The sequence below is a fragment of the Rhizoctonia solani genome, chromosome 5 (genome assembly GCF_016906535.1).
Source record: "Rhizoctonia solani chromosome 5, complete sequence".
Taxonomy (NCBI): domain Eukaryota; kingdom Fungi; phylum Basidiomycota; class Agaricomycetes; order Cantharellales; family Ceratobasidiaceae; genus Rhizoctonia; species Rhizoctonia solani.
Genome location: NC_057374.1, coordinates 1,822,134 through 1,847,658, shown reverse-complemented (window position 1 = coordinate 1,847,658; position 25,525 = coordinate 1,822,134). Strand labels below are relative to the sequence as shown.

The 25,525-nt window shown below is 46.9% G+C and overlaps 9 protein-coding genes across 9 annotated transcripts; 6 read left to right on the top strand and 3 right to left on the bottom strand.

The window, feature by feature from the left end:
* Window positions 1-295: 295 nt before the first annotated feature.
* Window positions 296-2,372, top strand: RhiXN_09392 (HCO3- transporter family; the record flags this gene model as incomplete). Its single annotated transcript, XM_043329208.1, has 8 exons — window positions 296-465; window positions 526-849; window positions 910-1,124; window positions 1,184-1,325; window positions 1,382-1,534; window positions 1,613-1,951; window positions 2,007-2,194; window positions 2,248-2,372. 8 exons carry the CDS (start codon window positions 296-298, stop codon window positions 2,370-2,372), a joined length of 1,656 nt encoding a protein of 551 aa, XP_043180654.1.
* Window positions 2,373-2,701: 329 nt separating this feature from the next.
* Window positions 2,702-4,212, bottom strand: RhiXN_09391 (aspartyl protease; the record flags this gene model as incomplete). Its single annotated transcript, XM_043329207.1, has 6 exons — window positions 2,702-2,859; window positions 2,925-3,445; window positions 3,498-3,695; window positions 3,766-3,826; window positions 3,888-3,988; window positions 4,046-4,212. 6 exons carry the CDS (start codon window positions 4,210-4,212, stop codon window positions 2,702-2,704), a joined length of 1,206 nt encoding a protein of 401 aa, XP_043180653.1.
* A 1,321-nt stretch (window positions 4,213-5,533) lies between these two features.
* On the bottom strand, window positions 5,534-6,719 carry RhiXN_09390 (ZIP Zinc/iron transport family protein; the record flags this gene model as incomplete). Its single annotated transcript, XM_043329206.1, has 5 exons — window positions 5,534-5,695; window positions 5,754-5,938; window positions 5,990-6,073; window positions 6,187-6,576; window positions 6,629-6,719. 5 exons carry the CDS (start codon window positions 6,717-6,719, stop codon window positions 5,534-5,536), a joined length of 912 nt encoding a protein of 303 aa, XP_043180652.1.
* Window positions 6,720-7,121: 402 nt separating this feature from the next.
* RhiXN_09389 (Bud22 family protein) lies at window positions 7,122-10,805 on the top strand (the record flags this gene model as incomplete). The annotated part of the gene is made up of 15 exons (XM_043329205.1): window positions 7,122-7,157; window positions 7,213-7,254; window positions 7,311-7,454; window positions 7,504-8,231; window positions 8,284-8,661; window positions 8,756-8,883; window positions 8,937-8,964; window positions 9,022-9,049; window positions 9,098-9,368; window positions 9,428-9,567; window positions 9,621-9,993; window positions 10,046-10,150; window positions 10,206-10,393; window positions 10,442-10,571; window positions 10,624-10,805. The coding sequence occupies 15 exons, from the start codon at window positions 7,122-7,124 to the stop codon at window positions 10,803-10,805; spliced, it is 2,901 nt and encodes a 966-aa protein (XP_043180651.1).
* Window positions 10,806-11,578: 773 nt separating this feature from the next.
* Window positions 11,579-13,159, top strand: RhiXN_09388 (Copia-like polyprotein/retrotransposon; the record flags this gene model as incomplete). Its single annotated transcript, XM_043329204.1, has 1 exon — window positions 11,579-13,159. The coding sequence occupies one exon, from the start codon at window positions 11,579-11,581 to the stop codon at window positions 13,157-13,159; it is 1,581 nt and encodes a 526-aa protein (XP_043180650.1).
* A 1,374-nt stretch (window positions 13,160-14,533) lies between these two features.
* RhiXN_09387 (Reverse transcriptase) lies at window positions 14,534-16,453 on the top strand (the record flags this gene model as incomplete). The annotated part of the gene is made up of 3 exons (XM_043329203.1): window positions 14,534-15,268; window positions 15,332-15,583; window positions 15,653-16,453. 3 exons carry the CDS (start codon window positions 14,534-14,536, stop codon window positions 16,451-16,453), a joined length of 1,788 nt encoding a protein of 595 aa, XP_043180649.1.
* Window positions 16,454-16,666: 213 nt separating this feature from the next.
* Window positions 16,667-17,296, top strand: RhiXN_09386 (uncharacterized protein; the record flags this gene model as incomplete). Its single annotated transcript, XM_043329202.1, has 1 exon — window positions 16,667-17,296. The coding sequence occupies one exon, from the start codon at window positions 16,667-16,669 to the stop codon at window positions 17,294-17,296; it is 630 nt and encodes a 209-aa protein (XP_043180648.1).
* Window positions 17,297-19,960: 2,664 nt separating this feature from the next.
* On the top strand, window positions 19,961-22,256 carry RhiXN_09385 (glycoside hydrolase family 27 protein; the record flags this gene model as incomplete). Its single annotated transcript, XM_043329201.1, has 14 exons — window positions 19,961-20,023; window positions 20,073-20,096; window positions 20,155-20,254; window positions 20,317-20,334; window positions 20,385-20,497; window positions 20,553-20,578; window positions 20,642-20,727; window positions 20,783-20,979; window positions 21,037-21,103; window positions 21,164-21,286; window positions 21,348-21,415; window positions 21,474-21,616; window positions 21,666-21,747; window positions 21,804-22,256. The coding sequence occupies 14 exons, from the start codon at window positions 19,961-19,963 to the stop codon at window positions 22,254-22,256; spliced, it is 1,563 nt and encodes a 520-aa protein (XP_043180647.1).
* Window positions 22,257-22,646: 390 nt separating this feature from the next.
* On the bottom strand, window positions 22,647-25,525 carry RhiXN_09384 (glycoside hydrolase family 16 protein; the record flags this gene model as incomplete). Its single annotated transcript, XM_043329200.1, has 9 exons — window positions 22,647-22,740; window positions 22,790-22,959; window positions 23,010-23,625; window positions 23,722-23,845; window positions 24,128-24,288; window positions 24,343-24,618; window positions 24,667-24,800; window positions 24,852-24,989; window positions 25,040-25,525. 9 exons carry the CDS (start codon window positions 25,523-25,525, stop codon window positions 22,647-22,649), a joined length of 2,199 nt encoding a protein of 732 aa, XP_043180646.1.

The following is a 25,525-nucleotide window of genomic DNA, read 5'->3' as shown; positions in this document are numbered from 1 at the left end:
AAATGCATGATTCGGGTGGATTATACTCGCATGGTCGATGGCGGGATTGAAGAGACGCGTCAGCGAGATAGGTCACATGACCGAGTGGGGCGCCGTGTAAATCCCGAGGTGAAGCGTCCGGATTTCAGACGACTTTCCTTTTTGAATACGCTCAGGGTAAGTGGAGCTGATCTCCCGACGGGTCAAGTACGCAATGTTTTAAGCAAAAGAATTAATCAAGATTGCCTATGCGGCAGGACGCCGCGGCATGTAGAGGCAAAGTTGCCGATGTGCTCTTGTTGCTTTCTACCACCGCATGGACTCTTCCCGCACGGTCACTCCTGTTGCCCCCGCTCGGCGCTCATTACGCCCCTTTGAGGGCATGCTCGCCGACGTCAAGGCTCGTGCACCGTATTATATCTCTGACTGGACCGATGCGTGGACCTATAGGGTGGTCCCGGCCACGGCTATGATATTCTTTGCCAAGTTTGTCCATGGCCGTCATCACGCTTTATTTACTGACTAATTTTTGTTTTGTTTATTTAGCATCCTCCCCGGCATTGCGTTCTCACTAGACCTGATAGAGACGACGGACCAATATGGCGTTATCGAAGTGCTCCTTTCGTCGTTCATGGCGGCTGTTATATTTTCAGTCTTTTCCTGTCAGCCACTGTGCATTGCCGGAGTCACCGGGCCGATCACTGTCCTCAACAAGACGATTTACGACATTCTCAAGACACGAAACGATGCGCCCGAGTACCTTCATTTCATTGGCTGGGTCTACCTATGGGCCGCAATAATGCACTGGATTGCCGCTGCGCTCAACGCTGCCAATTTCCTAAGATATGTTACAAGATTTTCGTGCGACACGTCGGTATTCCTCTCCTCTTTTTCCTGTCCTCACACCGACCGACTCCCCTAATTTCCCAGGTTTGGCTTCTACGTTGCTTGGGTGTACCTCCAATACGGTGTTCAGGTTCTCACTCGCCAACTACCCGTTATCGACTCATCAAGTGTCTTCGTAAGCATCATTCTTGCGCTTGTGATGCTCGTCACGGGCCATTTGTTCGGAATGCTTGCTCGTTCCGGATTGGGCCATCGCTTGGCCAGGAGATTCTGTGCGGATTATGGTATGCCGATCTCAGGTAAGATACACCCCGTTGCGCCCGCGTAGCGCTGAATTAAACTTTCATTTCGCCCCCAGTCGTTGCGTGTAGCGGTTTGGCATATTGGGGGCGCTTTAACCTCGCAAACCCACTCACACTCCCAACCTCTGGTGCCTTTTCACCAGCCGGGGGTCGGCCATGGCTCGTCAAGTTCTGGGAGCTCGATGGGAAATGGGTTGGGTATGTCTCAATTCTCAATATTCTCGGATCACTCGATCATTTACCCCTATTACCAGTATCGCTCTGCCGTTCGGCTTTGCTCTATTTATACTCTTTTATTTTGATCACAACGTTTCAAGCCTCATTGCACAAGGATCTGAATTCCCATTACGCAAACCCCCAGGCTTTCATTGGGACTTCTTCTGGTTGGGCATCACAACATTTATTGCGTAAGTGCTCCGTTTCAACTTGGGGAGATCTCTCGTAATCCGGGACTGACCGATCCATCCTTGGGTGGTGAATTCCAGCGGTTTACTCGGCGTTCCTGCGCCCAACGGGCTCATCCCTCAAGCCCCTATGCACACAAGCTCCCTTGTCGTAATGGGGGTCCGACCCAAGGACGATCCCGAAAAATCGTCTCTCCAGCTTGGCGTCGCACAAAACTATGAGCCTGCCGATTCCCCGACTGATGCTAGCCCGAACCAAATGTCGGAAGAAGCTGATACAATAGTAGAAGAGCACCCCATTGGCGTGGTCGAGCAGCGCGTATCGAACTTGGCGCAGGGAGCATTGTGTATTGTCCTGATGACCGGACCGTTTCAACACGTTCTGGGGCTGGTTCCTAGGGGCGTGTTGGCTGGACTTTTGTGAGTGCCTGAGTAAAGTAACAAGCCAAGCCCGGGGTTTCTCAATTCCTTTCAGTTGGTTCATGGGCACCGATGCTCTCAGGACGAGCGGCGTAACTGAAAAGCTACTTTACCTCATCCGGGATCCGTCATTGATACCTCGTAGAGAACCGCTTCGACAAGTCCGCCGTTCGCGCGTGGCGCTATTTGTAGCGATCGAATTGCTTGGGTTTGGTGCGACAATGGCAATCACACAGACCATCGGTACGGTCCCAGCTTCTGTCTTATTACGAAACAAAGCTGACACGATGTCGTAGCTGCAATCGGGTTTCCTATTGTGATTATGTTCTTGGTTCCTATACGAACTTTGATCATCCGAGTTACCGTTTACGGACAGGGAATTAGGTGTAGATGGACCACGCTTCACCATTCGTATGTCTAATCTGGTGGTTGACAGAAGCTAACTGTATTACTATAGACCATGGCGTCCGTGGAGGCTCCATATAGCACAGTTCCCGTACCTCTTCGTTCGCGCTTATTCACGTTTATGACACTAGACACGGGACATTCGGATTTTGATTAGTTCGTATCCTTGATGGAATCCTGATCGGCCACTCCGCAGCACCTTGCATGTCAAAGCGGCGGAGATATTGATCATTGTATCCGCGGCACTCTCAACATCATTCAGGGTATGCCAATTTAATATTAATTATCCAAAAAAGTATATAGACATAAATCATTATATATGCATATACTAGAGTGCCTTGTTCCTTAAACTGGGGTAGCAAACCCAACTCGCGACTCCTCAGCGTCGAAAACGGTATATACGTTCTTCATAAATGCGTCTCCAACGACCCATGTGTTATTAGGTGTGTTCAGGATGGCGACCGCACCGACGCAGATGGAACTGTTCCTCGAGAGAGTGCCGACTGGACAGTAGTAATAACGAACCCGTGAGACCCATGTCCGGCGAGAACGAATGTCAATCACCTACCGTTGAAGTCTTCGGCTGCGACTGGGAATTCGCGCCCACCAAAAGTGAAGCTCACGCTAGGAGCATTGGCGCATGGAAATGTAAAGTACCCGGGTGTACCACAATCTCTAGGCAGGCAATATGCCGAGCCAGGTACCTTGGACCACCAGTTCCATACGGAATCGTATGAGCCCAGGATGGCGGTCGTTCCCGAATCAATAATCATCTTGCCACTGAACCCCTCTTGGCCGTTGGCGCTGGTGCTTCCGTTGACGAGCCAGTAGGTTTGGGCTTCCAGGGGCACATAGGTGATGTCACCGGTATATTTCGAGGGATTCGTTCCTCCTATGTAGAGCTCTGAACCAGGAGCAGAGGCGAGACGCATGGAAAATATGGGTTTGATGATTTTGTTCTGGGATAATAGCGAATCGATAAAAGTGGGTGCATTGATCCTAGAGATAGACTTGAAAGCGAGTCCTATCAGGCCATCTGTGCCATAATCGTCCAACGAATTAGTTTCATTAACCGGAGAGAAGAATTGGCTGATGAATTCCGTGAATAAATCTCGTAATTCGAATTGTATACGTCACCCACTTTTCAGCGCTCAGCCCCGCAACAGTGACGGTATCAGCATAAACTGGACCCGAGACCCCCGAGCCGTCTCCATATGTGATATCGAATTTTCCTTCTTGCGGCTTGCTAGAAGATGATTTCGAAGCGTCGTATGTGTTTTTGCCTGAACATCTTTCGGATGTGCATGTTGACGAAGGAATCCAAAGGTCCGATGACCCACTGTTGGAATGCGGAAAGAGGTGTTTGAATTAGTATTTCGTTCGGCCATGGGCTGACATCATAGACGTACGTGTCAAAATCGACGATGAATGGCTGGGGAGGTGTGCCAATTTCGATCTGACCTGCCCATACTGGATTCGAATCGTGGTTGTTTAGTATTTACATGTTTGTCAGAAACGTAACCACACATACGTGTGTCATTCGCCTTGCTTTCCAGGGGTTCATTCTGACGTTCAAACAAGGATATAGAATCTTTGAGAAACCCAGTGATATTCACATCAACCGAATATTTGCTGTGATTACCTTAAATTTTGAACTGGGAAAAGGTAAATTGAGGTAAATATACGTACTGGGAAACACGATAAATCTGACGCGCAAGGGCCTCTGGAACAATCACTCCGTCCCTTGAGAGCGGAGATCCACGTTTTTGCAGTTGAATGGAAGTCCCTTCGGTTGCAAGAGCCGCGAGAGCAGAGTGGGTAGTGACAAGTGCGGAGACAGCAATAAAAGGAAGCATTTTCAGATCTGGAGCTCAGAGGCGAGAAAAACGGACAGGATTATTTATGTTCTCCCCGAAACGTGTGCTCTTAAGCTTGTCGTGGTCAAATGTTTAGTTACCCCCACCAAATTCGAAGCATCATTGAGTCGTAAACGTGTGCTGAATTGCCGGCATGGGATCATATTCAAATTTGGTTGCACCGAAGCATAGGCAAAGAAGAGCAAGAGAAACCGTTGTTGGATTTATATAATAAGATCGAAGTGTTCGACGGCAATACAAGCAATGGCATCCATCCAAATTTACCAACCTTGGGCTAAGAGTAATTGTACGTGGTTATTTTATCCAATAAATACACACAAGAGATCAATATGAGCCACTGAAAATGGCTAAAATACGATTGACGTGATAGACTGGTTTGAGTGGGATTCCCGGGGCTTGTGAGTCGACCAATGTCCGAGGCAGCCGGAAGATCTCAGTCTCACCAAGGCCTAATCGGGCTGTCTATCCAATACATGCCTATATATGGTCTGTGCATTGCAGCATAAATATGAGCCGCTCCCGAAAACAATCAGATTTAGAGAGAACACACGGAGATCGGTTGCTTTATGGAGTAGTCGATTCCTTTTACCTCAGCCAGCAAGTACGCACCAATCTGCCCTGCCAGTTCATATTAGAAGCGGCCCGTTCTGGTACCACTGAACTTGCTTCGACACGCTCCTATAGCTCGGGCTTTCAGCAAAAATCACATAAAACTTGGTAGTTTGGTAGTACATAAAAGGTAACAAATCGAGATTGTTCTCCGGTACAGGCTATCAAGGTCGGCCGTTCAATACAAACGGTAGAAACTCGGACTAGATACAACACCCCCGATGTATATAAAATAGATTCAGTTGTGACATACTTAATACATACGGGGAAAATATGCACTCGAGTTCAGACAACTGAGGCGCTCTGGAGGAAGTTGCAGCAGTTGTCGATTTCTTGGCTTCTGATGACGCTTTATATGGCACAGGTACGTTCTAATGCAGTTTGTATCTGTCTTTTTTTTGATGCGGATCAGTATAGACAAACTGTGCTGGTGAGCGAAGTAAATGTACTTGCTTGAATACGCCGGTATGTACATTAGAACTGAAAAATGAATTGCTTGAGCGGAAGCAAGCTCGGTCTACAATGAAGTTGCTGGGGTCGAATAAAGTAAGCCAAGGTCTAGTGGTTTGGAACACTTGCTTTTACAAGTTCATTGTATATATCTACCAATCTAACATACCAAAAAGACTTCAAAATAACGAAAATCGAATAGCAAAGTTTGGCATAAAAAATCATCCCGAAAAAATATAATTTAGTGCTCGTGACCATGTCCAAGAATACCTCCCGCAATGAACGGGAAGAACATCCCGAGCACGGTGAGTAGCACTCTTACCCCTGGCTTGAGTTCACTTTCTTGATTTCCATGACCGGAAACGGGTTGAAGAACAGTCGCAACATACAAGAAAGTTCCGCCCTTTTACGCATATACCATGAGCGTGACGAAGACAGCAATTGATTGGGAGGGGGCTTACAGAGAATAACAATGCGATTCCTGTCCACTTTGCTAGCGAGTCATGTTCTCCCAAAAACTCGATTAAAAAGTATGTCATCAGAGCTGCCAAGGGAGAAGTTAGAGCGAAAGCTGTGGTATGTCGTTTGACGGATTGACGTGGGAGATGGGGCATGAGAGCCGTAGAAAGTGCCAATGCTGTCGGAGCTACACCCCGCAATTAGTATCAAGACGTGACAAGTCTAGATGCTAACTCACCTTTATGGACAATGATGGCCAAGAATACAATCGCCTCCAACGCATTCTGGCCGCTCCGTGCGCTTGCACCAAGTGCGAGACCGTCTGCTATCGAATGAATGATCACCCCAGAGTAATGGCATTCGGATTCCCGTCTTTTGAAGTTCCGAAGACGTCCCCATTGGAACTATTCCTATTTCGTTTGACTCCGTCGGTACCATTTCGTGCGTTAAGACTGATACTATCCACCGATCTTCGTCTTCCGGTGGCATCCACTAGCGGATCGGGGTATTGATCGCCTGGAGCCGGACCCAGCTCGAGCTGCTCAATGTCGTCCTCGTCAAAGACTGTTACAGAAAGTGGGGGTGCGGGATGGTGTTGATGTCCCGAAGGAGCGATGAGTTGTTCAACAGCGAGCATCAGAGTGAACCCCGATAAAAGACAGAGTGCAATGGTCCGCGTAGGTACTTCGTCTTCACCTTTCTCAGAGGTCCGGGTTGATTCGTTTGCGTGGTGAAGTGCCTCGATCCCTTCAGGTATGACGATGCCCATTGCTGCCCCAAGGAGCAGACCTGTGCCGATTGTAGAAATTTGGGAGATTCGGGTTTCTGTGAGATTTGGTCAAGTTTTGTAGTGTCAGGAGGGGATGGTCAAACCTACTCGAGAATGTTAATATTAGTGGGAGAAGGCCGAGGCCGAATGATGCGCCACCCAGGAGAGTGCACATTATAACAAGTTGAATGAGACCCATCGTAGTAGAGTTAAGCCTTTGAAAATCTCGGAGAATAGTTCGACAATCAAGATTTAGATTAATGCCCAAAAAGGTGCCCGAAGTAACTCCGTACAAGTGGTTCAGGCCAAAGGAGCTGCGAGTTCGACCCGGTAAGAGCTGGGATGGAGGGTGGCAGGTCGGGACTATGCTCCCACGTGTACAATCAGAGGAGTTTATATCTTGCTCCAGAAGGCAAGTTGGTTACTCGCCGCAGCGCAATATTATATAAATATCAAAGTGAATGAAGGAAGCATGGAAGTTATGGTCGCGATCACGAGCCAGAGATTGAGTTACGCGCCCGGCGTGAATGCCAGATAAGATTAGATCGTGATCCTGGCAAGTTTTGGGAATTTGGATTGATCAATACTTTCCACTTCCATCATGGCTGGTCAGAAACGAAAGCGAGATGCTGAGCTGGTAGGAGGTCTCTAGTAAACTAAGCACAAAGAAATCTTAGCTTTTGATAACTTAGCTTGATGACGAAGGTCTTCAGAAAAGGATAACGGGCAAACTGGTCAGCTAAATTCGTTGGACTTGGTTACTTGAACTCATATCTGTAGACCGTACTAGCATCACAGCTTCAAAGAAGCCACCCAAGCTGCAAAGAAAGCCAAGGCGTTTGAAGTTCAACGAACTGTGAAGAAGCTTAAAGATGCTAGGCAGAAAGCGCCAGGTGATGTCCCGGGGTTGGAGAATAAATTGGAGGCTGCAAAGGTATATATCATGCCTCTCTCTCCTCTGACATTTATCGATAATTTGATAGGCCCTAGATCATGCCGCACTTGCACGTATCTCGCTCTCTCGGAAGATTCAAAAGATCAAGACACTTTCAGAAAACTCAATCATTCAATCTGCATTGGCTCAAGTCGATATTCCGTCGTTCGAAAGTATAACAGGAGAGGCAAAACAGGCTGTGCTCAGCTCTAAGATTTTAGCGGGAGAAGTAGGGAGGTTGTGTACTGATTTAAAGGAGCTGGTCGAACCTACTGAAGAGAAGGAGCCCCAACAAAAGGGTTCATCTGAAGAGGATGATGATGAAGTAGAGTGGGAGGGTATTCGGGATGAGAACGAAGGCGAAAACGAAGAAGACGAAAGCGATACCTCTAACTCGGCTGTGCTGGAGTCTGCGCTCTCAAAGCTCAGGATCCCACTCGATAGCGTTCCTCAAGGACACTACTCGGATTCATCTTCCGAAACTGATAGCATTGTGTTGGACGAGGGGGAGGAGGAAGCTGATGATGGTGCTTCGTGGGAGTCTGGGAGTGTGGACAGCGATGGAAACGTTCGGCGTGATGTTTCTCCATCCGCATCATCCACAAGCTCAAACTCGCCTCCAAAGAAACAAACCAAAACTGCAAACAAAACAGAGTCGAGATTTCTTCCATCTTTGGCTTCTGGATTTATTCGTGGGAATTCGGACGGTTCAGATATTGAGGACGCGGATGTTGCACCAGAGAGAAAGAACCGCAGGGGACAAAGAGCGAGGAAAGCGTGAGTACTATTCAAAATTTCTGGATATCAATTATTTATTAAGAATTTATAGGATATGGGAAAAGAAATATGGAAAGAATGCGAATCACGTTAAGAAAGCGAGAGAAGAGGCGGCCGCTCGAGGGAGGGGTAGGGGTAGGGACCGAGGAGGACTCGCTGCAGGTACAGGAAGAGTGGCTCATTCAACTGGCGAAAAGCGAGGTGGAAGTTCTAGAATGTCCCGAGGAGGCCCACCCGCCGGACGAGGTGGTCGAGTTCGTCCTCCGCCAGCTCCTCTTCCAACCACTCAGGACTCAGGATGGCAGCAGCGGCTTCCAAAGAAAGAGAAGGAAGAAAAGGCGATACACCCAAGTTGGATAGCAAAACAAAAGCTCAAGTATAAGGAGTCTATTGCGGCTGTTCCCCAAGGTAAAAAGATCGTATTCGATTAGTTGTTTATTATATAGTAATTTGTATGCACATTTCGTCTCCAAACTTTAACAAACACGCCACTCAACCCTGAGCTGAGCCCCTGTCCTGGACAGCCCAAACTCGTACTCGTACCCATACTTGGACGCGCCCACGATGCCCAGTCCACGACTCACGGATAAAGAACTTTTTGATATCAATAGCGCGGCGGTCACCAAAGAGTACAGCGTCAAGCCGCATCTTGGTATGTTCAAATAAACGGAATGATGTCAGTGCGATGCTTAATTGGTCGTTCAGATTATCGGACTGTCTCTGCGGTTAACGGGTAGGTAGCGGATAATCTAATAAAAACTGAATATACCTAACTGTTCTACGCGTGCAGCCCACTTGTCGTGCTCGATAATGTCAAGGTGAGGTTATAATGGCATCCATACTACATTAGACCTAACCCACCGCAGTTTCCTTCGTACAATGAAATCGTACGTCTAACACTCCCAGACGGTACACAACGCGGCGGTCAAGTACTTGAAGTGCAAGGAAAGAAGGCCATCGTTCAAGTCTTCGAGGGTACAGCAGGAGTCGACGTCAAGGCTACTCATGTGGAGTTTACGGGCAGTAGCATGAAGTTGCCAGTTTCTGAAGACATGCTTGGTCGTATCTTCAACGGATCTGGTCAGCCCATTGATAAAGGTCCCAAAGTCTTTGCTGAAGACTATTTGGATATCAACGGTATGTGCCCCTGCAGATTGTGGTTGGCTTGTGCGGTTATTGATTCTATTGAATCGCAGGGTCCCCAATTAACCCTTATTCGCGTATTTACCCTGAAGAAATGATCCAGACGGGTATTTCGACTATCGACACCATGAATTCTATCGCTCGAGGACAGAAGATTCCTATCTTCTCGGCAGCTGGTTTGCCCCATAACGAGGTCAGTCTCGGCGATTGCGTCATACCCACAATCGACCGACCCAACTCCCTCAGATTGCGGCCCAAATCTGTCGACAAGCAGGTCTCGTCAAGCGTCCGACCAAGGACGTGCATGATGGACACGAAGACAACTTTAGTATTGTCTTTGCGGCTATGGGTGCTAACCGTGAAACTGCTCGCTTTTTCCAACGTGACTTCGAGGAGAACGGTTCGCTCGATCGTGTTACGCTGTTCCTCAACTTGGCCAACGACCCGACGATTGAGCGTATCATTACGCCTCGATTGGCATTGACGACGGCTGAGTATTACGCGTACCAGTTGGAGAAGCACGTACTCGTTATCCTGACCGATATGAGTTCATATGCGGATGCGCTACGTGAAGTTTCTGCTGCCCGTGAAGAAGTACCTGGACGACGTGGTTATCCTGGTAAGCCACCCTTATCTTAGTGGTAGTTGAATAACTTGATAGCTCTGTATAGGTTACATGTATACTGATTTGTCGACTATTTACGAGCGTGCCGGGCGTGTACAGGGAAGGAATGGATCAATCACCCAGATTCCGATCTTGACTATGCCTAACGATGGTAAGTAGTTTATGAATATCCTTGACACCGGTGGCTAAGGTTTCCTGTATAACAGATATCACCCACCCTATTCCCGATCTTACTGGCTACATTACCGAGGGTCAAATTTTCGTCGATCGACAACTTCACAATCGTCAAATTTATCCTCCCATCAACGTCCTCCCCTCCTTGTCCCGTTTGATGAAGAGTGCCATTGGCGAGAAGCTTACTCGCAAAGATCATGGTGATGTATCCAATCAGCTGGTAAGTAACCACATACTTGATCTGGTCCTGTATCTCATTTGTGTCCAGTACGCGAAATATGCTATTGCAAGGGATGCTGCGGCAATGAAGGCAGTCGTTGGTGAGGAGGCGCTTTCGCCCGAAGACAAGTTGGCACTGGAATTCTTGGAACGATTCGAAAAGGAGTTTGTCGGCCAAGGTACGTGTCTACTCTTATTTGCTCGCTGACTCAAACCAACGTCCCATCTCAGGCGCCTATGAGTCCCGCACGATCTTTGACTCTCTGGACCTTGCATGGTCCCTGCTACGTATCTTCCCAAAGGAACAGTTGAACCGTATCAACCCCAAGATTATTGCCGAGTTCTACTCCCGGCAGCCGAAGTCTAAGAAGACAGAGGAAAAGAAAGAAGAGGGGAAACTCATCGATGCGTAGCTAGTTCAGATGTAGATGGAGGAATATATTAATGAGTACTTGTTTATGCAAGAATACCAATACAACACATAGTTTGGGGTATTTCACCCAGTTTATTGCTGTGAACTGCTGTTTAACAAAGAAGCTACAGGTTGGATTCTTAAGTAGGCCTCCGACAAAGATTCCTGGAGAACGTCATGTTGTAGGTGATGTGCGTCAACGAAGCCGCAGAACGGGAGCCAGAGCAAGAATATGCTGGCCGTCTCTAGCCCTTAGAGTTTCGCTACAGAGGTACCGCGTTCAGCCCGTTCACTAGATCATGATAATCTATTTTTGTGGTGTGCTTGATTTTAATTGGATTGTAGACCGACTTTATTGCGCATCCGGTGTGCCGAGTCCAACCCATCCTACCTTTAAGATTATGCTCAGAGAAGAGTTTCCTACATGTCCTTGATGTTGAATAATAATGTAAATTTGTAATATAAATACGAGCACGATTACTAAGTACACGATGTTAATGACTTAGTATATGCGTGACTCGTTAAGTATGACTTATTCAGTATGACTTAGTTAATGACTCGTTTTTTGCCACTCGTACGCATATATAAAGACTCGTAATGTAGGTACAAGACTTATTCCAATTTACTATCTTACTACCCGTTATACCGTGAGTTGGACACGGTCCCACTGCACTCGCTAAGAAGCTGAGTAGGTATATCATTATATCTACTCTATATTTTTCAACAGGTTATGAGCCCCGGTGGTTTGTAACTCCTTGAAATCTATACTAGTGCATGTCAGATTCGTCGGAGGAAACAATACATCCCCCGACTGACGTAGAAGACGAGGATTTTCATCCTACTTACGAAGACCCAGAGCCGACAGCTCACTTATCCGATTTAGTACAAGGTTCGCACGACGAATCATTCGATTCTACCGCCTCAGACGATCAATTACCACCGTCAAGTCGTTTCAGGTTCCCGTTTAGGGCAATCCCCAGCTCAAGCTTACCAAGCTTCGCTCAACCATCAACAGCGAGCTCAAGCACACTACCCACACCCCCGGTATCGTGTGTAGCACAGCAAGCCCCGCCTCAATTCGTCTTTAGTCAGCCCCCAGCACCTTTACCACCGTTACCTCAAGGCTTGCAAACGCCCATACCACCACCTCGTCCAATGGCTTCCTCTGGAGCCACAACTTCGGCTGCTACATCTTTGTCAGCACCTTCTATTAGCAAGAAGGTTATTGTCCAGAAAATTTCCCCGCTTAAGGGATCGGACGATTATGCTGTATGGTCGTCAAAAATAAATGATTTATTGTTCCAATTAAAACTATCTGGACACATAAATGACGATTATATAAATGCTCATAAAACAGACACGACATGGGCCGATGACGATCGAAACGCACTAATTACTATACGGAGTTGCGTTGACCAAAGCGCATATATTCACGTTATGTCATGTACTACAGCGAAAGAGGCATGGGACAAACTCAAAGATATGTTCGAGGTACATGGAATGCTAGCAAAATTGTTCCAGCGGCAAAAGCTTGATAATATACGAATGACCGAAGGCGATAGCCTCGAACACCACATTAGGAAATTACGTACCAAATTCGAGACGATGCAACGCATTTTGGGCGATGCATCAAGATGGAACGAGGAGGAGTGGATAACACTCCTAATTGGGTCATTACCGGCCTCGTGGAAACCGGTTATTCAGACATTACCGGTTGAATATGAGCAAGGCACGACAGCTGCAATCACTACCGAAAATAGAAAGAAAATGGTTTGGACTGTTACCGAACGGCTTCTTGCCAAAGAAGCACGCCTGAAAGGCGAGACCGCTCCAAAAGGGGAATCCGGGATGTTCAATCGCGATCAAGCAATGCGTTTTCCTAAACCGAACGGCAATTTCATTTCTGGAAAGAAACCCGGACAATGCCATAACTGCGGAAAAATGGGCCATTGGGCCTCTGAATGTCGATCCTCAGGGGGAGAATATAGAAATAACAATTTTAATCGAGGATCGAATTCAAACAATTGCGGTAATTCTAATTACAGAGGCCGACACCGAGGTCGAGGCCGATACAATAGCAATCGCGGCCGAACACAACAAACGAACGCAGCGATAAATAATGCAAAGGACGAGTATGGTATGATGGCCATACCTACACAAACCCAAACAACGCCAATTAAGCAACTGTGGATAGCTGACTCAGGGGCTACCACGCATGTATGCAACAATAAGACCAGTATGTTTGACTTACAGAAAGTTAACGGTACCGTCGACGGAGTAAATTCGGCCGGTACCTACGAATACATCGGAAAAGTCGAACTCGAAGTTCAACCAACATACCATAGGGGCAAATGAACGAATACAAAGAAACTAAAATTGTCGAATGTCGCATATATCCCCGAAGCACCGACGAACCTACTGTCGGTATCTTTAGTAACAAAGAACAACCCCGGCATAGAAATTTCGATGAATGAATTAGGGGTTAAAGCGACACTTAATGACGAACTCGTATTCCATGGTCAAAAGATCTCCGAGATAGGCTCAGGAGGTTTATATCAAGTCGCATGTACCCCTATTAAGCGCGAAAGGGTATTCACCGCATACACATTACAAGAATGGCATAATATTCTTGGTCATATAAATACAGATATGATTAAGAAAATGGCCAAAGAAAAACTCGTCGAAGGAATGGAAATCATCGACAATAATGACAAGTTCGATTGTCAGTCATGCATTGTCGTAGACACAATTAATACCACGGAATTTATTCCGATTTTCTTGATTTTAAACGAGGTTGAACGGACGACATTTTCAATCACGTGACTTCGGCGCTTATATCATACACTAAGCGCCGAGCCACGTCCCCTTCCGCGCTTACTCAGCATACGTAGCCACCTCCACCTGATGACATCACTATGACACGTCAGTGACACGTATGCATGAGTAAGGCCAACTGCAGAGCGGGGTTCTTATTTGATACGGTAATTGATATAGTACATTTGTAATTAGTAAACCTGTAGAATATATAAGGAGGCACACCGACCATGGTAACACCCAGGTTGATTACCTCTTGTCGCTTCATCACATTGTACGAGGGCCTTACTGCCCAGTAAACACTTAGTTACACGCCTTAAGCGTCCTCTCCGCTGTACTTAGGTAGTTCGTCGACGCCTTATAGCGTCTCGTCGCCGTAGTTAGTAGTTAGTACGTCGTAGGGTAGAACCTTGCCGCTTTAAGCGGTACTTTGTATTAGTCACACGGCCGTAAGCGCCCGCACCCTTGACGTCCTTACAGACGTCTAGGACATGCATCAAAGGAAAATCAGGCCAAAAACCCGTTGTAAAACAATTGCTTACCCAATATACCAAAATCGGCGATTTAGTTGTTTCAGATGTCGCAGGACCAGTTCGAATGCGATCGCTTCAAGGAAATTACTATTATGTCTCATTTACAGACGTAGCGACGCGATACACGAAGATCTATTTCATGCAACAGAAGAATGAAGCGTTAGGATACTACAAATTATTTGAAAAATTCTTAGAAACACAACATAACGCGGTCATTAAGATGCTACAAGTCGATAATGGAAAGGAATTTGTACATAAAGAATTCCGAGAACACCTTGAATCCAAAGGAACGATTCTTTGGACGACCGCGCCGTATTCACCGGCACAGAACGGCATCGCCGAGCGATTAAATCGCACGTTATTTGACCACAAATGATGCATGATGTTTGAAGCCGAAGCTCCGCCATCCTGGTGGCAAGAAAGTACCGCATATGCGTGCTTTCTTAAAAATCGCACGCCAACATATATTAATGGGAAGCTAATTACACCGTATGAAGCCTTTTATGGAAAGAAGCCAAACATTGTCACATTGTACAAGTTCGGAGCACCGGTCCAGATACTCGACCAATCAGGATCGCGCGGTAAATTAGACCCAAAGACAAAGCCAGCTTGTTTTGTGGGCATTGCCAAGAACCAAGGCAATAGCTACCAATACATATTAGATGGCGGCCGACAAGTACTACATTCACGGAATGTATACTTCCCGAAAGATGCCGATACTATGCTTAAGCCGCAAGAGTTGATGGAAGAGGATTGGATCTCTACCAGAGATATCAAACATTGGGGTGATCTATACGACCCATCTGAGGATCTAACCCCGAATCCATACGAAGTAACAACAGAAAGAGCGTATATACCCACAAAATCTATTGTTCAACCCTCAAAACCCACGTCGCCGAAGAAATCGCAACGCATACAGCCTCCTAACTTTGAGATACCTCACTCAGAGCTCAAAGTTGACCCAGAAATCAATATAAAACCAACAAAAATTGAGGATGTTGAACCCATTGCTCCAAGTCCCCTTACTTTGAATCTTACTGCTCCATTATCTTACCCTTCAATGTCTACTACTCAACCCACTCGTCTCAACCCCGTTCCAATTGGTTTGGACAATGTAGTAAGTCAAAAACAAACTACACGATCGACGAGCGCTAAGACTCTGTTCTTTCAACTTAACAAGGACTCTGGCAAGCGTCCCGAGCAGATCGGATGCCTCGTCGCCAAACTACAAGGCATGAACCTCGAGGGCGATCAACAATATTGTGAAAATTCTATTAATTCAGACGATGAAATGTCCGACACTGATAGCGATAGTTCCGACAGCGAAATGGTTCTATACCCTAAAGAAAGCCCTGAAACACCCACTGAAGAGGCATTCAGCGTCACCGAATGGCATAAGTCGACCCGCGAACTAGTTACATTGATGCAAAAGGTAAATATTAATAAATCTTTGCAAGATCGAGTAACTGATAACTTCGGATGGCCCTACCCAAAGCATCAGACTCATGAATTCGTCCCTATCTATGATATTGGGAACGAAAAGCCATCCTTCGTCGGACGTATTGTCCCCGCTCGCTCTCGCGGCGTTATCCCCACTCTTCCCATTAGCTATCTTCGTCGTCGCGCGTCTCCTTATGACCGCATACATTCACCAAAAACCGACATAAACTCAATTTTTGACGATATTCGCCCCTTCATCAATCCTGTGCGACCCGAATTCGGCGCTGAGGTGTTTAATTACGCTTCTAATCTTACAATGCCATTACCCAATATTACCCATGAAACTTTCCTACTCGGCGCCGAAGGGCAAAGCGCGATCCCAACTACATTTGAGGAAGCGCGCTCTGGGCCCGACTGGCTACTCTGGATGCCCGCATACAACAAGGAAATCGACACCTTTTGGGCAAAAGGCGTCTGGAGCTTCTCTCACCGCCCCGACGACGATTCACTAGTCGTTGATTCACGCCTGGTATTCACTCTTAAGCACAATGAGCAAGGGAGACCGCATACATACAAGGTTCGAATCGTCGCGAAAGGTTTCACGCAGCAGCCCGGTAAAAACTACAACTTTACCAACTCACCCACTCCGTCTCTTGACATTATTTGCACTACAATGGCTACTGCTGTAAAAGAGAACCTCAAAATTCATCAAATTGACGTTCAATCGGCATTTCTTAACGCGCCGCTCGATGAAGAAATCTACATGGAAATGCCCCCTGGCTACAAACACCCTGATCACCCGCGTGATAAGTTTGTAATGCGCCTTCATAAGGCCGTTTATGGGCTTAAACAGTCGCCTTGAATGTTCAATATTGCCTATTCTGAGCAACTTTGTTTGATCGGCTATGTGCCACACCCGACCGAACCCTGTGTTTTCCGTCGAGAAGAGTACTTTGACGTTCGCGAGGGGGAGTATAACCCTCAAATCCAAGCATATACCTATCTCGGCATCTATGTCGATGACTTAATGGTGTGCGCAACCGACAAAATACTCAATACGGTCAAGTCTGAAATCATGGCGATATTCCCATCTCGAGACTTAGGCAAAATTCGACATTTTATGGGTATGAAAGTCGACTATAATTGTTACACGCAAACTCTTAAGATCTCGATGCCCGACTACCTCAAGCAGCTAGCCATTCGATTCGGACTCAACAAGGCAGCTCCCAAACGCAACCCAATCTCTGCTACCCATGGTCTGAAACGCGGCCCTCGTGTAACTGACCCAGCCGCTCTTAGCTTCTATGCTACTGCTATGGGTGCTCTTCTATGGCCGGCACTTACTGTTTGCCCTGAGATCGCATTTACTGTGTCGCTTCTATCCTCTGCCAATCATTTCTTCACAAAATCCCACCTAAATTCGATCAAACACTTGATTGTATTCCTAGCGAACTCGGCCGACGACGGCATCACTTACAATGGACGTCGTAAATTCATCAAATATACCTTTGCCGACGCTAACTGGGGATCTGACTACGACGGCGAACGTAAATCCCAATCTGGATATGTCGTTATGCTTGCAGGGGGAGCGATCGCTTGGGCTTTGAAGCGCCAACACTCAGTTGCGCTCTCAACCAAGGAAGCCAAGTTCTATGCCGTTGCTGAAGCTATTGTTGCGACACTTACAACCCAGCAAAACCTTTGAGGTCTAGGCTACGAGATCAATACACCGACTATTATCTTTAACGACAATCAAGCTCTCATCGCAGCATTCTCCGACCCTCTAGCCGACCCGCGACCGAAACATATTGATATTAAATTTAATTTCGCTCGCGACGTTGCCAACAACGGTAACGTTATTATCAATTATATCCGTTTGAATGATAACTGGGCCAACATCCTTACTAAGGCATTGCCTTACCCATTATTCTCAACTTTCCGCGCTCAGATTCTTAATTTACATTCGAACTCTGATTTTAACTCCAATAATTCCTTAAGCGGCTATGGTATCCAGATGCCATCAGCGAAGAAGCGGATCGAAGATCACTACGCGATCTCCGATCGCCAACAAGACTTCCGAGTTTGGCAAGAGCGCGAACACACCACTTACATGAACAACTGGATGGATTAGTAACTCGCGCTCGAGGGGGAGTGTTGAATAATAATGTAAATTTGTAATATAAATACGAGCACGATTACTAAGTACACAATGTTAATGACTTAGTATATGCGTGACTCGTTAAGTATGACTTATTCAGTATGACTTAGTTAATGACTCGTTTTTTGCCACTCGTACGCATATATAAAGACTCGTAATGTAGGTACAAGACTTATTCCAATTTACTATCTTACTACCCGTTATACCGTGAGTTGGACACGGTCCCACTGCACTCGCTAAGAAGCTGAGTAGGTATATCATTATATCTACTCTATATTTTTCAACACTTGACACTCAGTACATGGTACTCTTATCCTATATCGCGCCCTCGCTGTGACCCCTGGCGATTGATATGTGCATAAGATCAACGCCCACAGGTCCCTCAAAGGATAAAATTGCAATGCTTATTGCACAAGAGTTCCTCAGTCAACGCGACTCACCTTTATACTCCAGGACAATGCCTATCTTCCGTGATTCATCGTCTGTTGAACTACCGTTTAACATATAATTTATGTATTTTATGACCCATATGGTTTCATCAAGACCCCCAAACTCTAGCAAACAACATTTCTTGTCTATTGCTAGACCTGATATATGATGCCAGATGACGCAGCGGCCTTTGCACCTCAGACAACCCTCTTTTATCCATCATTCCTCATTTTCCATAACATGTGCGTGCCTTTTGAATTAATCAACAGCCATAATGTCTTATTGACCGATTACATAGGCTATGACACTCGATTCTTGGTCTAATCAATACATTTTCGTTAGCAGGACAACCCATCCACACTATGGTCTAACAAGTCCCAAAATTTAGCATATTGGTAAAAGTGTCTTTCTTCAGTATGATGTGAACTGAAAGCAAGAACTTTATTATACCTTTTTCAACATGAATCAGACTAACAGAAGTTTGGTGCCTAAAGTCAGTACATATTGACCTTTATTTCAGTCCAATCACCGTCTAAACACACGTACTTATTTTCAGTATTTTAACCTTGCATAATGCCCACCCCTCAAGCTACTCTTTCATCGGAGTATACACCAGCGTGCAAATAAAATACAACAGGTGATTGCATCCCACGAAAGCGTGTGCGCGCCGGGAACAGCTGGGATACTGACACAGACGTATTGGTTAAAAGTGTAGACACATGCTATTAGAGTCTAAATACAAGATTCTTACTCACAGGACCACCCTTGTGTTTAGTGCTTAGTATTGCTAAGATCTTTTTGTATTTAGACTCTAGTAATATATATCTACACTTTCGACCAATGCGCCTATTTCAGTATTTCAGCTGTTCCCGGCGTGCGCACACTTTTGTGGAATGCAATCGCCTACACTGTACAAGGTTATAATGCTGAAAATCAGTGCGTGTGTTTAAGTGAGAATTGAGCTGAAATCAAGGTCAATACATACTGATTTTAGGTATCAATTCTTCCATAGTCTGATTCATGCTGAGGGAGGCATACTAACATTGTAATTTTCAGGCCATATCCTACTGAAAAAAGGAATCTTTTACTGATGTACTGATTTTCAGGATCTTATCACACCACAGCGCCTGTTGTGTTTCATTTGCACGCTAGTGTATTTATGCGCATACATGCGCTACTCTCACCCGCATTAACTAGAAATTACTCAATTAGAACCTCTTAGTTTGTTGTGTGCAATCCATAATTTGGGGTGGCTTACCCGGTTTGCTAGGTACAAGCCGCTGTTTGTGTAAGAGTGTCAGAGCTAAATTCTTTTGATCCAGATGTGAATCTGGCTGCGTCTCCGATGAACGTTCCTAAGAGCCGCTTTATTTTATCTGATTCACATCGGTAGAGTTTCGAATGCGTTTCGAACGGGAATTATTGACTGGTGAGAAGCTTGGTACAGAAGACGATTCTCGGTTATGGGCGTGGCGCTCCTAGGCGCTTGGATTGGAAATAGACTCGGTTGACTTGAGCTCGATTTCCGAAGCTCCAAGCTTTACTCCAATCAACAGCCCAGCTGACCTTTCCAATGCAAAATCGAAGCCCGGGTAATGAGCCTATTCTGGTAAAAGTTCTAAATTATCCAAGTCCCGCCCAGCATTAGAATAAACCGATTCCCGTTGGTATTCCAGTTCGCCCATGGATCTTGGGGTTCAAGAGACATCATGGTACAGGTATAAAAACCATGACGCCTGATTGAACTCCTCATCCCTCCCTTCCTCCCAGCACTGAGGAAAGATGTTGCCTTTGATTTCAATTATTGGACTTGTTGCCTCTGCTCGGGCCGCTAACAATGGATTGGTATGTTATTTGAAGTACTATCGTCCAGCCGTGCACTCATATTTTGCAGGCCCGTACGCCTCAAATGGGATGGGTGCGTCCTTCGAAATTGATTTTATTTCCGTTTCTAATTTGTAGAGCTCTGTTCATAGAACACATGGAACAAGTTTGCGTGTGATATCTCTGAAGACCTGATCCTCTCCGCTGGACAAGCCGTAGTGAACACTGGACTCAAAGACCTGGGGTATGAATGTGAGTTAGACCCCAGTCCAGTTTGCGCACTTTTACTAGGTGACTCACGAACTCTGCTACAGACGTCGTTGTGGATGATTGTAAGTTACTCTGGGCCAATTTCCTGTCCCTCGGCTGATTTCCGTATGAGGCTGGCATGCCGCATCCCGTGAACCCGGAACCAACAAACCTGTGGCCGACTCGACTCGTTTCCCTAATGGAATCAAGCATTTGAGCGATAGCATCCACAATCTAGGTCTCAAGGTCTGTCCGAATCCTGCACTGGTTGCGCGAATTCCACTAAAGGCATCCGCTATAGATCGGTATCTACAGCTCTGCAGGATTGTAAGTTGTTCATTTTGACCAATGACGAGTGAATACGAAGGATATTGATCTTCCTATGTAAAGATACACGTGTGGTCGCCGATTTGGTTCTCTCGGCTATGAAGAAATCGATGCCCAAACCTATGCTGAGTGGGAGATTGACTATCTTAGTAGGTGCTAATCGACCCTTGAAAGAACATGCCTCACATTTGCATGATCCGATAGAATACGATAATTGCTACAACGAAGGGCGCCACGGGACACCTCTCATTTCCTACGAGCGCTATGCCAATATGTCTCGCGCCCTCAATTCTACTGGCCGCCCGATACTGTACTCGATGTGCAACTGGGGTGAAGACGGGACTTGGAATTGGGCCACTGAAATTGCCAACAGCTGGCGCATGAGTGGTGACATAAAAGATGTAAGCGGAGTTATTTCTCTACCAGGATTAACTTTCGGCTTCTAATTGCTATTCTAGACATTTGCAGGATACGATGATCGCTGTCCCTGCACTTCCATGCTGGATTGCAAACTCCCCGGCTACCGTGAGCTCAAATTTACCGGTTAATCTCGTACGAATCTTCCATTGACATTTTCGTGCCAAGATTGCTCGGTTGCGCGGATTCTCGATTTTGCTGCTCCTTTGGGACAAAAGGCTGGTCCGGGCCGATGGAACGACTTAGACATGCTCGAGGTTGGAAATGGTGGTATGACATATGATGAATATGGTGAGTAGCGCTACCGTGAAACCAAGTCTGCTAAGCATTGCCTGAAACCCTTACTTTGTAGTCACCCATTTTTCAATGTGGGCTGCAGTCAAGAGCCCTTTGATCTTGGGTAACGATGTCACCGAGATGGTATGTAGCTACCCCCCAAGTGCAAATTGTTCATTCCTAACCGCCGATCAAACCAAAGACGGCAGAGACCCTCGAGATTATCACGAACCAAGCAGTCATTGCCGTTTCTCAAGATGCCAACGGATCGCCTGCCAATCGCCTCTGGAAGCGCACTCTGACTGACGGTGACTTGTCGCTTTGGATCGGAGGCCTTGTGAATAAGTAAGTTTCTAAATTGCCCCGGACGAGTTATCATTAAGTCAAGTTTTAGCACGTGGGTTATCGCATTGGTGAACACCTCACCCAAGAGTCAGCGCGTCGACCTTCCTTTTGCTGATATTTTTGCCGACTCGGTAAGTTTTCTCTTGATTTTACATATCTCAAATTTAACATGCGAATTTTACGTTAGTCTCCGACCATTCGTAAATCTAAATTCCGCCTTTACGACCTTTGGGCCCAGAAAACCAGTTCACCTCCCGCTTGGAACTCTGTTTCATCCCAATTCCCCTCTTTCCTCAACTCGTCTGGAGCAAGCAACACAACACTTCAGACCATTCTCGCACGCTCGACCAATTGGGGAAAAGACCTCGGTGTGTTCTCGGGGACGTTGAAGAACGTGAACGTGCCCGCGCATGGTGTTAAGATCTGGAAAGCAGAGTTGGCCACCCCAGTTGCAAGCTCTTCGAGTAGCGTTGCATCTGCGACGAGCGCTACCTTGACTTCAGTTGGCGCCACTGCGACTTCACTCACTTCGTCTATCCCTGTGTCCAGCACTTCCACTTCATCCTCGATCAGTAGTGGTACTACTACCTCCAGTAGCGTAGAATCTTCTGTCACGGCCGCCCCTACATCCACCTTGTGACTTTCTGAAAACCATCAAGCACCAATTCATATTGATTTGTAGCGAACAATATAAGTCTGTACAAAATATCTTGTGTAATTCTTTGAAAATGTACACTTCTTTATAAATTCAAACGAATACATGACGTACACCCATCGATCATGATCGAGTCGATCGTCCTTCCAAATTGGTGCAAGTCCATCCCGATTGTGTGCTAGCCAGAAGCAGAGAGCGATAATCTCTATATTTCAGTCCGTTCTACTGTAGTCCTACAAAATATTACAAAGAGTTGATAAATGTGTAAAAGAGACACAACCCGTGTATCATCTAACAAGATCTGAAAATACCTAAAACAACCAAACGATGAAATAATACATAGATAAAACCACCATAAATCAAGAGGCCGAGGCTCTAGCACTGATCAATTAATCGGTTTTTGGGCATTCTCTGTTTATAATCGTCCACCCATGTGGTAAGATTCGGATTCGTGTATGCCTCTATGTATCTATAACCCAGTTAGTTGAGATTCACATAGAAAGAAGCAAAGGACTCACGTATTGATATAATCAGCAGTTGGGAAGTTTGGCGGGTCGCAGCCAATATTATGCTGATCAGCTGGCTGGTAAACTCGGATATAATCGACGAGCATGTACGCCGGAAACACCAAATGCTCAAAATCGATCGGGCCAAAGTTGTATGACATGCCCAAATTGGCAAGAATGTACTATACGCCCATCAGCCTGCTTTCCGTAGTCTCCGAACTCGGGTACTCACCATTGGTTCCTGGGGCACGGGCCGTTGACCGATCTGGGTCTTACTGTCCGGGCCCATCCCTGCAGCCTTGACCTCCCAAACCATCTTGGCATCGTTCACCCACTGGATGTAGCCATCGTTTCCGGCCTTATACTCGAATCCATAAGTGGAAAAGCACCCTCCTTCTTGAGTATAGCAGTTCTGGTTCGTGTTGGTCACGACCGACGTCGTCTGCTGCCACTCGTTCCCAATAAACGTGTTCAACTTGGAGTTGACCGGGTCGGAAATGATCAGGTTGGTCGACGAGTTGTCCCATACAAACGCAGCATTGAACGGCGCCCATTGTCCAGACTGGCTGACCGCCCCGACCAAAGTGTGTTGGTCGACCTGGGCTTCGAACACATCGATCTCGGGCGCGCTTCGCCCAACGTATTGTCCGTCGACTTTGGGACCAGGATGGACCATCTTTTGGCCGTCTGTGCCGTCTGATTCCGAGGTGCAGGTGCATGCGCTCAGTCGTTGGCCCGGGAGATAGGACATTTCGCCCTTGGAGGACGAGACGCCTCCTGTATGGGCTGCCGGTGGGCCGTTTGTCACTGGGTCCGTCTGGTTCGCAAGGGTTCCGACGTCACACGAGCTGCGGTAGAATACAGTACGTAGCAGGAACAAAGGTACGCGCAATTAAGAATTGAACTTAGTATACTGGTGTATCTGGGGTGACAGAGAAACTCACTCGTATGTATAGGGCCATGTGCCTTCAAGAGATGCACCGTACCCCGCACGACCGAGATTCCCCATGGTCCAGACCGCGGGCCACAGGCCGTACGTTTTTGATGCTCCGGGAAGGGACACGTTGGCTGAAAAGTAGGCTGATGTGAGTATATGCTGAACACCATATCTGACGCGAGAAGAATGGCAAAAACCCAGGTTCCCAATGACAAGACCCTCTCGCATCTACCTGGTGAGAGGGAGGAAAGGGGTCCGATGACTAATCGTGACTCAGGAATCTCTCTTTCCAAGAAGATTTCGTGATGTACCAAAGATCAAATACCAAACACGGGGGATCTACGAAGCATGGGGCGAGGCGTATGGAACGGGGGGGGGGCAGAGAACAGCAGAGAACACGGCCACCGACTCACCCTCAATGTATCCACCCGTAAAGCAAAATTTGTTCCAACTTGATAGCATTCCGCCCGTATAGTTGAGGTTATGCTCGTGCTTGGCTGAAAGTTCGATGCGGAGTGATCCTCCGGCTGTAGTCACTTGAGAGGGATCATACCACTCGAGGTTGTTTGTTGACCTGTGGATTTTTGAATAGTTAGAAAAGCCGACTGATACGTCGAAAAGAACGCACCAATAGTGTAAATCCACAGCCTCCCAATAAGGATCGTCGCCCGGGTAGAAACTCCGCCCTTCAACGTTGAATTCGTCACTAAACACCAACTCGTACTTTTCGCCATTCAAGAGCGATGTGCGTGTATAGGCGCTCTTGGGTGTATCGACATCGATGAGCCCACGGTGAGAAGGCAGCTCAGGAACTTGTCCAGAGGCGTTGACCCCGCCAAGGTTGTATGCTCCCAGGGTGGATGCGCTCTGTTGGGTGAAAAAAGCAATAATCGGATACCCTGCACTATAAATCTCGGGTTAGAATTGAACTAGAAATAAACCAAGGACTTACAAAAGTGAAATCAGACCAATTATGAGTATGGCCAGGCACCCCAGGTTGATCAGACCGCGTATAGCTATTCTGTCCCGAGCATCATGTTTTCGGTCCCGCTCGGGGTCGGGGTTATGCAAGTCGTCGTCGGGTTCCTATGTCAGGATAAGCGGGAGCGGACAGGTGAAGAGCGTTCCTAGACATACAATGTCCTCGAGCTGTAGTTTGGTTCCCCAATGTTCTGGATCTGGATCAAGGGAATATGTACTCGCGAGTTCGTGTACATGGGGTTTATGGTTCGGGGGTAGTGTACCATAATACCTATCCAAATCACTCAAGTCGCTCTGCGATGCGGCATTAAAGTTTGAATCAGTTTGAATATGGAGCCACGTACAATGGAAGACTTGGATCGCAACGAGCTGTCAGTCTCGAATGGAAGCACGAATGCGGGCTGGGGCGGCCCGCGTACTTGGCTGCGAGATATTTGCCGCCCTGGAGTTGGGAGCAAATCGCCCACACTTGACAGCGGCCTGAACCGCCCACTCCATCCGCGTGATTGGCGTTGAGAGAGGAGAGATGCTCGAGTGCTTTCGTGAGAGACGGGCAAGGCATTGGGCACCTGGGACATCAAACCGGAGCTCGATGATGGGGATGGTATGTTGGCAGTTGTTGGGGATGTCCATCTGTCCATTTGCAGTGGCGAAGCGGGAATAGTTGATAATCGTGCCATTGAAATTCGTAAGCTTGAGCGGCGGGGTACGAGGGGCGGGCGGCTAGGTGCCGGAACGAGGCGAGACGAATCACCATGTGTATGGGAGTCGTATGTTTCCTGCGACTGCGAGTAATGAGAACTCGCAATCGAAAAGCGTCTCTCCTCCAT